The 10,648-nt window shown below is 42.2% G+C and overlaps 1 protein-coding gene across 1 annotated transcript; it reads left to right on the top strand.

Moving 5' to 3' along the window:
- Positions 1 to 166: 166 nt before the first annotated feature.
- On the top strand, positions 167 to 1,654 carry LOC125529378 (glutathione S-transferase 3-like). Its single transcript, XM_048693793.1, has 3 exons — positions 167 to 439; positions 549 to 597; positions 1,015 to 1,654. Exons 1-3 carry the CDS (start codon positions 290 to 292, stop codon positions 1,455 to 1,457), a joined length of 642 nt encoding a protein of 213 aa, XP_048549750.1. The 5' UTR covers positions 167 to 289; the 3' UTR covers positions 1,458 to 1,654.
- The last annotated feature ends 8,994 nt before the right edge of the window (positions 1,655 to 10,648 follow it).

Below are 10,648 nucleotides of genomic sequence, written 5' to 3'. Positions count from 1 at the left end.
CCCCCCCCGACTCCCCCCCCCCCCCCTCGGAGCGGCCGCGCCGCTGTCCGGCCCCCGGGGGGGCGGTTGGCCGATATTATGGACGCCCGTCGGTCACTCTGACCCGGGCCCCGCAGGTCAGTCGCGCTCGGTATGAAACCTCGTGGCCTGACCGGCTGACCCCGACGGCGCCCCAGGTCAGCACTCACCACCGCTCCCTCCGTAGCTCGCTCCATATAAATCGGGAGGCAGGATAGCAGATAGGGGAAGCAGAAGCAGAAGCAGGCAAGAGTCGAGCAGGAAGAAAGAGATGGCGCCCATCAAGCTGTACGGGATGATGCTGTCGGCCAACGTGACCCGCGTGACCACGCTGCTCAACGAGCTCGGCCTCGAGTTCGACTTCGTCGACGTCGACCTCCGCACCGGCGCCCACAAGCACCCCGACTTCCTCAAGCTCAACGTACGCTCCCTCCCCTACCCCACCTCCCCTGCTCCGTCGTTGATTAGCAGTAGTTCCTCGCCGAGATCCAGACGCTAATTTTGTTTCTCCTCTGGTTGCTTGCTTGCAGCCTTTCGGCCAGATCCCGGCGCTGCAGGACGGGGACGAAGTTGTCTTCGGTAACCATTCTCATCTGATTATTAACCCAGATCTGGTTTGGTAGATGCACATCAGTCTCACTAGGATTTTAGATTTACTGACGCCGAGTCACTGGCCAACACACGGCTCTCTGTAACTGTATCTTGTTCTTCTCTAATAATTTTATTTTATCCTCCTCCGCCGATCTATCCAAACTTGGACTAGGATCTACTTATAAAATTTCTCGAAAAAGGTAGGAGTAGAATATACTTGTAATTTGCCTGAGATTAAAAAATTAGAGCGCGAGGATTTGGTCATAACAAATCTAAGCAAGATTCCGAGGAGCAGGTCTACGAGCAATTAACTAGTCGAGCAGAGCTTGAGATTTTTTGTTCTTGTTTTGCGTGGAGCGGAGCTTGAGATTAACCCCCCCAAATCATCAACGAATTTGGCTGCAGAGTCGCGCGCCATCAACCGGTACATCGCGACCAAGTACGGGGCGGCCCTGCTGCCGACGCCGTCGGCCAAGCTGGAGGCGTGGCTGGAGGTGGAGTCGCACCACTTCTCCCCGCCGGCGCGGGCGCTGGTGTACGAGCTGGTCATCAAGCCCATACTGGGCGCCCCCACCGACGCGGCCGAGGTGGACAAGAACGCCGCCGACCTCGCCAAGCTGCTCGACGTCTACGAGGCCCACCTCGCCGCCGGCAACAAGTACCTGGCCGGCGACGCCTTCACGCTCGCCGACGCCAACCACATGTCCTACCTCTTCATGCTCACCAAGAGCCCCAAGGCGGGCCTGGTGGCCTCCCGCCCGCACGTCAAGGCCTGGTGGGAGGAGATCTCCGCCCGCCCCGCCTGGGCCAAGACCGTCGCCTCCATCCCCCTCCCGCCGGGCGTCTGAGGCCTCGCCGACGCCGCCGTGGGTTCGATTTGCTTGCTTGCTTAGCTGCGGCGAGAATGGAATAAAATCGCGATGACGGAATAAACAACTTTTTAGAGAGGAAGCTTGGAATTCTTGGCGTCGTTGATGATGTTGAATGTTGGATCTTGGTACTGAATGTTTATGGCGCATCTGTTTATCCGGTTTTTGGCTTGAAATTTGTTGGTAGTTCGGCCCTTAATTCTTTGTCAGCACATTTGGTGGCGCGAGATCTGCTGAATTGATTACGCGCCTCTGTCAACCACACCGTCCCGTGCAGTACGAGTGTTTGCTGTATCGGGAGCTGGGCAATGGCGTTGCGGCTGTGGAATGGGTTCATGGCGACGACAGGGCTGCCAACCACCCACGTTCAGAGCGCACGCAGGGGTCAGGGCACGAGGCAGGACCACGATCCGGCGGCGATCTGAGGCGATCGGGCGCGTGGCGTGACGAGCGTGTGCGTGGATGGACCATGGAGTGCAGAATGCGGAACACGAGGAGAGTCGGGGCTTTGCTCTTGTTCAGCGCAGACATACCACACGCCCATAGCTTAAAAAACCGGACCGCTGTCACTGCTGGTTCAGGCCTCTTTGGTTCGTAGGAATTCGTTTGTAGGAATTCTATAGGATAGGATGTGCAAAGAAAAATTCCTTTAAAACCTTTTTGTTTGCAGGAGGAGAAAAAACATTAGGCTAGACTCAATGGAAAAAAAATCATATCCTATGCACCAAATGACATAGGAATTGACATGCATGTCATCTCAGGCCTCCTTTGGTTTAAAGGAATTTCATATGAATTCTAGAGGATAGGATTTTTATAGGATTTTTTTCTTTAGAGCCCTTTGGTTCATAGGAACGGATTCCTATTCCTACATAGGATTGGTTCCTATCCTCCATATTTCATAGGAAAATAAAAAAAAGCCTAGACTTGATGGAAAAATTCCTTTGGTGTCAACCAAATGACATCTTGTTTCCTATTCCTATTTATAGGATTTGAGATATATGTTATCTCATTTCCTACAAGATTCCTATTCCTATGATAATCCTATCCTATGAACCAAAAAAGGCCTCACTTCTTAGGGCCTCTTTGATTCGTAGGATTTTGAAAACGTAGGAATAGGAAAAGTGTAGGGTTGGAGTGGCATGCCCATTTGAATCCTATAGAATTAGCAATGATTGTTTGATGCCACGGGAAAAACAAAGGAAGTGTAAAAAGAGGTTGGAGTGGATGTTAAATTTCCTATGAAATGTAGTACAAAAGATTCTATAGGAAAAATTCCTATGAGATCCAATCCTATGAATCAAAGGACCAATATAGGAAAAAAATCCTAAGGACTTCAATCCTCCAGAAATCCTATAAAATTCCTTTGAATCAAAGAAGCCCTTATAATTTTTCTATTCCTATAAAATTCCTATCCTATGAACCAAAGAAGACCTCAGTTTTTCACTGGTTCGACCACTGGTTCATCGGTTTATTCGCTGGTATTTTAATCATAAAAATAATAACTACTCTCTTCGTTTCTAAATATAAGTCTTTTTAGAAATTTTCATATGGACTGTATATAGATGTATGTGGACATATTTTAGAGTGTAAAATTCATTTTTTTTTGCTCCACATGTACTAGTTTATATTGAAATCTCTAAAAAGACTTACTCCATCGGCTTTTCCTTCCCATGGCCCTCTTCGTCTTTGTTTTCTCTTTTGAGATTTTCCGATATTCTCAATTGTAAAAGGACAAAATTAAACCAAAGTAACTTAAAATAATATAACCCAAATCAATATTTTCCTAAAAACAATGTCTTGCGTTAACTCAATCAAATCTTCCCAAAGTAACATCTAAATTGAAAATTTCCTTTCCTTCACCTTAAAAAACCTGAATCGAATCAAAGTTCTCAAATACATTTATTTAAGAAAATCCCGGTAACTTTATTCATACTCATAACAATTACATGTACACTGATTTGGATCTGAAATTTAAGAAAATACAAAGTAACTCTTATGACTAAGAACTACAATGAAATCTCTTGAAAACACTTTATTCACGGTGTCAATCTCTACTTGAAGAAATACTCCAAAGACTTCGGTAAAGAGGCTGCAATTGAACTGGAGCAATGTTGTTGTCACTCTTTCACCCGCACAAACATTATGAATACAAGTTTTTGAAAGCGCCTTGAGTCGCTCACCCAAAAAGATGGGAATCCTTGATCGATGAATGTACTTGGGCCGAGGATGATCCCCTAGAAGTGCAGGTCGTCGAATCACTACATCTTCACCATGGTGTCGACGAATGATTTCACATCCACAAAGAATCAGACCAACAAAAAAGTCTTGATACAACAACATAAACTCATTAGATGAGAATAATCGGATCTGCGATGACAGAAAACTCTTTAAACTCATGGGACCGCCAAAAGAACATGAGGAAATTTTTCTCACAAAACTATGATTTTTGTTTTGATAACATATTAATATCATGAAGATACCAATTACAACCGGCCTCTGCACCAACAAGATATCAGAAGATATCAAGGATGCACACAGCCAAAACAAAATTAAAAAAAAGAAATATAAAAACAAAGACCCCGTTACAGTGATGAAAAACTCGCAACAACGGCACTTTAACCACCACCGAAGACAACATCCAGACAACAGAAGAGGTTCTCCAAAAATGACGCCTCCAAGAAGGAAACAATGCTCAAGCATTGTCATCGTCCGACCAAGGATCTTGAGTTTTCACCTTGGAGAGAGTCCGGGATCCCAAAAACAATGCCTTCGCAAGACCACTGTCAGGTATAACCAATGAAGGGCAGACCTTGGGCTTTCATCCTGGAGATCGCGGCTCGGTACTCGAGAAGCACCCCAAAAAATGTTGTCCACCTGTGTTGCTGCCCCCTCCTGCCAAGGCCGCCGCTGTAAGTCCTCAACACCTGACACACAGGAACCCGTGCCGCCATTCTTCAACGCAACCAAAACTCCTCTCCACCATTACACGTCTCCCATTGCAGCCACCATGACTTTCTTCACCACTGTCAATGCCATGGAAATCTATACTTAGACATGTCCCATGGCATCGGCAAGACAGCAAAGCTTCATGCCACACCCTTGATACGTACATTTGCATCATGGTTTTATATCGATATTTATTGCATTATGGGCTGTTATTACACATTATGTCACAATACTTATGCCTATTCTCTCTTATTTTACAAGGTTTACATGAAGAGGGAGAATGCCGGGAGCTGGAGTTTTGGGCTGGAAAAGGAGCAAATATTAGAGACCTATTCTGCACAACTCCAAAAGTCCTGAAACTTCATGGGAGCATGTTTCAGAATATATAAAAAATATTGGGCGAAAGAAGTACCAGAGGGGGGCCAGCCACCGTCCACGAGGGTGGGGGCGCGCCCTACCCCATGGACGCGCCCCCTGGCAACCCATTGATGCCCATCTTTGACTATATGGAGTCTTTCATTCTTCTGCTATATGGAGTCTTTCGTCGAGGAAAAAATCATAAGCAAGCTTTCGGGACGAGACTGCACCGCCACAAGGCGGAACCTTGGTGGAACCAATCTAGGGCTCCGGCGGAGCTGTTCTGCCGGGACACTTCCCTCCGGGAGGGGGAAATCATCACCATTATCATCACCAACGATCCTCTCATTGGGAGGGGGTCAATCTCCATCAACATCCTCACCAGCACCATCTCATATCAAACCCTAGTTCATCTCTTGTATCCAATCTTTGTCCCAAAGCCTCAGATTGATACCTGTGGGTTGCTAGTAGTGTTGATTACTCCTTGTAGTTGATGCTAGTTAATTTATTCGGTGGAAGATTATATATTCAGATCCATTATGTATATTAATATCCCTATGATTATGAACATGAATATATTTGTGAGTAGTTACGTTTGTTCCTGAGGACATGGGAGAATTCTTTCTATAAGTAGTCATGTGAATTTGGTATTCGTTAGATATTTTGATGAGATGTATGTTGTCTCTACTCTAGTGGTGTCATGTGAACGTCGACTACGTGACACTTCACCATTGTTTAGGCCTAGAGGAAGACATTGAAAAGTAATAAGTAGATGATGGATTGTTAGAGTGACAGAAGCTTAAACCCTAGTTTATGCGTTGCTTCGTAAGGGGCTGATTTGGATCCATATGTTTCATGCTATGGTTAGGTTTACCTTAATATTTCTATTGTAGTTGCGGATGCTTGCAATAGGGGTTAATCACAAGTGGGATGCTTATCCAAGGAAGGGCAGTACCCAAGCACCGGTCCACCCACATATCAAATTATCAAAGTACCCAACGCGAATCATATGAGCGTGATGAAAACTAGCTTGACGATAATTCCCATGTGTCCTCGGGAGCGCTTTCCTTTATATAAGAGTTTATCCAAGCTTGTCCTTTGCTACAAAAAGTATTGAGCCATCTTGCTGCACCTTATTTACTTTTATTACTTGTTACCCGTTACAAATTACCTTATCACAAAACTATCTGTTACCAATAATTTCAGTGCTTGCAGAAAATACTTTGTTGAAAACCGCTTATCATTTCCTTCTGCTTCTCGTTGGGTTCGACACTCTTACTTATCGAATAGGCTATGATAGATCCCCTACACTTGTGGGTCATCAAGACTCTTTTCTGGCGCCGTTGCCCGGGAGTGAAGCGTCTTTGGTAGGTGGAATTTGGTAAGGAAAAATTTATATAGTGTGCTGAAATTTACCGCCACTTGTTATTATGGAACATAATCCTTTGAGGGGCTTGTTCGTGTTATCTTCACCCCGACCAGTAGAGCAAAGAGTTGCTCCTCAACCGACTGAACATACTGAAAATGTTACTTTGAAATTCCTTCGGGTATGATAGAGAAACTGTTAGATAATCCTTTCACAGGTGATGGAACATTACATCCCGATTTACACCTAATCTATGTGGATGAAGTTTGTGGATTATTTAAACTTGCAGGTATGCCCGAGGATGCCATCAAGAAGAAAGTCTTCCCTTTATCTTTGAAGGGAGAGGCATTGACATGGTTTAGACTATGTGATGATATGGGATCATGGAACTACAACCGATTGAAATTGGAATTTCATCAGAAGTTTTATCCTATGCATCTTGTTCATCGTGATCGTAATTATGTATATAATTTTTGGCCTCGCGGAGGAGAAAGCGTCGCTCAAGCTTGGGGACGGCTTAAGTCAATGTTATATTCATGCCCCAATCATGAGCTTTCAAAAGAAATGATTATTCAAAAAAATTATGCTCGGCTTCTCTCAGTAATCGCTCCATGGTCGATACTTCTTGTACTGGTTCTTTTATGATGAAGACTATTGAATTCAAATGTGATTTATTGGACAGAATTAAACGCAACTCTGAAGATTGGGATCTCGACGAAGTTAAGGAGTCAGGCATAACACCTAAGTTTAATTGTGTTAAATCTTTTATGGATACCGATATTTTCCGTGAATTTAGCACTAAATATGGACTTGACTCTGAGATAGTAGCTTCTTTCTGTGAATCCTTTGCTACTCAGGTTGATCTCCCTAAGGAGAAGTGTTTTAAATATAATCCTCCCATTGAAGTAAAAGTAGTTGGACCTATCAAAGTTGAAGAAAAGACTATCACTTATAATGATCCTGTTGTTCCTACTGCTTATATTGAGAAACCACCTTTCCCTGTTAGAATAAAGGATCATGCTAAAGCTTCAACTGTGGTTCATAAGAGTAATACTAGAACACCTACTCCCTCTGAGCAAATTAAAGTTGAACATAGTGTTGCTATGGTTAAAGATCTCTTGGCCGATAATATTGATGGGCATGTTATTTACTTCTGCGATGAAGCTGCTAGAATTGCTAGACCCGATACTAAAAATAAATATAGACCTGTTGTAGGCATGCCTGTTATTTCTGTTAAAATAGGAGATCATTGATATCATGACTTATGTGATATGGGTGCTAGTGCAAGTGCCATACCTCATTCCTTATATAAAGAAATTATGCATGAAATTGCACCTGCTAAGATAGAAGAGATAGATGTTACAATTAAGCTTGCTAATAGAGATACTATTTCACCCGTTGGGATTGTTAGAGATGTTGAAGTCTTTACCCTTTACCTTTTATCTTTTATTGATGAATGCTAGAAGATTATCCAAACACACATTTTTGCTTTCTAGATGGTTATTCTGGTTTCTCTCAAATACATGTGTCAAAAGAAGATCAAGAAAAGACAACCTTTACTTGCCCTTTCGGTACCTTTTCTTATAGACGTATACCTTTTGGTTTATGCAATGCACCTGCTACTTTTCAAAGATGTATGACTGCTATATTCTCTGACTTTTGTGAAAAGATTGTTGAGGTTTTCATGGATGATTTCTTAGTTTACGGAACTTCTTTTGGATGATTGCTTAAGCAACCTTGATCGAGTTTTCAGAGATGTGAAGAAACTAATCTTGTATTGAATTGGGAGAAGTGCCACTTTATTGTTAATGAAGGTATTGTCTTGGAACATAAAATTTCTAAAAGATGTATTGAAGTTGATAAAGCTATAGGAGGTTCATTAAGGACTTCTCTAAAATTTCTAGGCCTCTGACTAATGTCTTACAAAAAGATGTTCCTTTTGTTTTTGATGATGATTGTGTAGAAGCATTTGAAATACTTAAGAAAGCTTTGATTTCTGCACCTATTGTTCAACCTCCTGATTGGAATTTACCATTTAAAATTATGTGTGATGCTAGTGATTATGCTGTATGGGCTGTTCTCGGACAAAGAGTTGATAAGAAACTAAATGTTATCCAATATTCTAGTAAAACTCTAGACAGTGCCCAAAGAAATTATGCTACTACTGAAAAGGAATTTTTAGCAGTTGTATTTACTTGTGATAAGTTCAGACCTTACATTGTTGATTTTAAAGTAACTGTTCACAGTGATCATGCTGCTATTAAATATCTTATGGAAAAGAAAGATGTTAAGCCTAGACTTATTAGATGGGTTCTCTTGCTACAAGAATTTGATTTGCATATTAGTGGTAGAAAGGGAGCTGAGAACCCCGTTGCAGACAACTTGTCTAGGTTAGAGAATGTTCTTGATGACCCACTACCTATTGATGATAGCTTTCCTAATGAACAATTAGCTGTCATAAATGCTTTTCTTTTGCTGATCAAATATTAGTTATTTTTCCAAGGTTTGGAGTCTCTAGATATTTAATGACTGATGGTGGTTCACATTTTATTCATGGTGCTTTCCGTAAAATGCTTGCTAAGTATGATGTTAATCATATAATTGCATCCCCTTATCACTCCACAGTCTAGTGGTCAACTAGAATTGAGTAATAGAGAGCTTAAATTAATTTTGCAAAAGACTATTAATAGATCTAGGAACAATTGGTCCAAGAAACTTGATGATGCATTATGGGCCTATAGAACTGCATACAAGAATCCTATGGGCATGTCTCCGTATAAAATGGTTTATGGAAAAGCATGTCACTTACCTCTTGAATTAGAAAATAAGGCATATTGTGCCATTAAAGAGCTCAATTATGATTTCAAACTTGCCGGTGAGAAGAGGCTTTTTGACATTAGCTCACTTGATGAATGGATAACCCTGGCTTATGAGAATGCCAAACTGTTTAAAGAAAAAGTTAAAAGATGGCATGATAAAAGGATACAAAAATGTGAGTTTAATGTAGGTGATTATGTATTGTTATACAACTCCCGTTTAAGATTTTTTGCAGGCAAACTCCTCTCTAAATGGGAAGGTCCTTACATCATCGAGGAGGTCTATCGTTCCAGTTCTATAAAAATCAACAACTTCAAAGGCACAAATACGAGGGTGGTGAACGGTCAAAGAATCAAGCATTATATCTTAGGTAATCCCATAAATGTTGAAACTAACGTTATCGAAACCGTAAACTCGGAGGAATACATAAGGGACACTTTCCAGAACGTTTCAGACTCCAAAAAGGAATATGTATGAGGTACGGTAAGTAAACCAACTCCAAAACAGTTCTAATGGCAATTTCTCTCCGTTTTGGAATATTTAAGAAAACAGGAAAATAAGAAGCAGTCCGGGAAGGACACGAGGGTGGAGGGCACGCCCTACCCCCTGGGTGCGCCCCCTGCCTCGTGGGCACCTCGTGTGCTCTCCGGACTCCGTTTTCTTGCACGATACTTCTTTTGGTCGGAAAAAATTCATTATATAATGTCCCGAAGGTTTCGACCACCGTACCACGCAAACATCCTCTGTTTTTGTTTCGAGTTGTTTCTGCTGCAGATTTAGAGCAAGATGTCTTCTCAAGAGTCAGTCGAGGAGAGTCGGGTGTCTCATCCGACACCGGGGCCAAGAGCAAACAGCAATGCTGACCACTTTGGGCCATCAACTGAGGAAGAGATGGAGGCTGACTTGAAAAGGATAGATGCCATGGAGGAGGATGAAGAAGTTTCTTCTCATTTTTGAGTTGGATTCACGATGGGGGAACTACAGAGCTCAGCTATTCCAAACTCGGTCATCCCTTCCTATGTTAGATTTCTTTCTTATGAAAATATGAAAAAAGTGTTACTTGTTCTCACGCAGCTATGCAACATCCTTGGGTGAAAGGAGCCTTAGCCGTCACTGGCAAGCTCCGTAAGGAAATAATGGACCTCAAGCAGCAAGTCAATAAGCTCGAGGAAGAGAATCGTATCCTGAGGGGCATTACCGCCAAGAATATCACATCACCACCCCCGAAGAAAGAGACATAAACACATGGGTATGGGCACTCCCCTTGGCAACTGCCAAGCTTGGGGGAGTGCCCCGGTATCGTATCACCATCACACTTTTACCTTTACTGTTTTTCTTAGTTCGATTCTTTTGGTAATATCTTCATCTAGTAGAATAAAGTTTTAGTATGATCTAGTTTTGAGTTTTGCTTTATGATCCTTCTATGTAATCGAGTCCGTGAGCTATATATAATAAAGATTAGTGTTGAGTCAAGGGCTTGATTATCTTGCTATGATCTCGAGGGATTAAAAATAAAAGAAAAAGAATAAAAGGAAATAAAGAGATCATATGGATCTTATGGAGAGTAATGACTTCACATATAAAGAGTATGATGAATAAAAGTTGTTGAGAGTTGAAAAACATAGTTTTGGTCATCGTTGCAATTAATAGGAAGTAATAAAGAAAGAGAGGTTTTCACATATAA

This window comes from Triticum urartu, unplaced genomic scaffold (assembly GCF_003073215.2).
Source record: "Triticum urartu cultivar G1812 unplaced genomic scaffold, Tu2.1 TuUngrouped_contig_5561, whole genome shotgun sequence".
NCBI lineage: Eukaryota > Viridiplantae > Streptophyta > Magnoliopsida > Poales > Poaceae > Triticum > Triticum urartu.
This window is presented reverse-complemented; position numbering and strand designations above follow the sequence as displayed.

Coding starts and splice junctions, on each gene's coding strand:
- LOC125529378 (XM_048693793.1), top strand. CDS start 290: ATGGCGCCCATCAAGCTGTACGGGATGATGCTGTCGGCCAACGTGACC. Junction 440..548: donor CCGACTTCCTCAAGCTCAAC/GTACGCTCCCTC, acceptor GCTTGCTTGCAG/CCTTTCGGCCAGATCCCGGC. Junction 598..1,014: donor CGGGGACGAAGTTGTCTTCG/GTAACCATTCTC, acceptor ATTTGGCTGCAG/AGTCGCGCGCCATCAACCGG.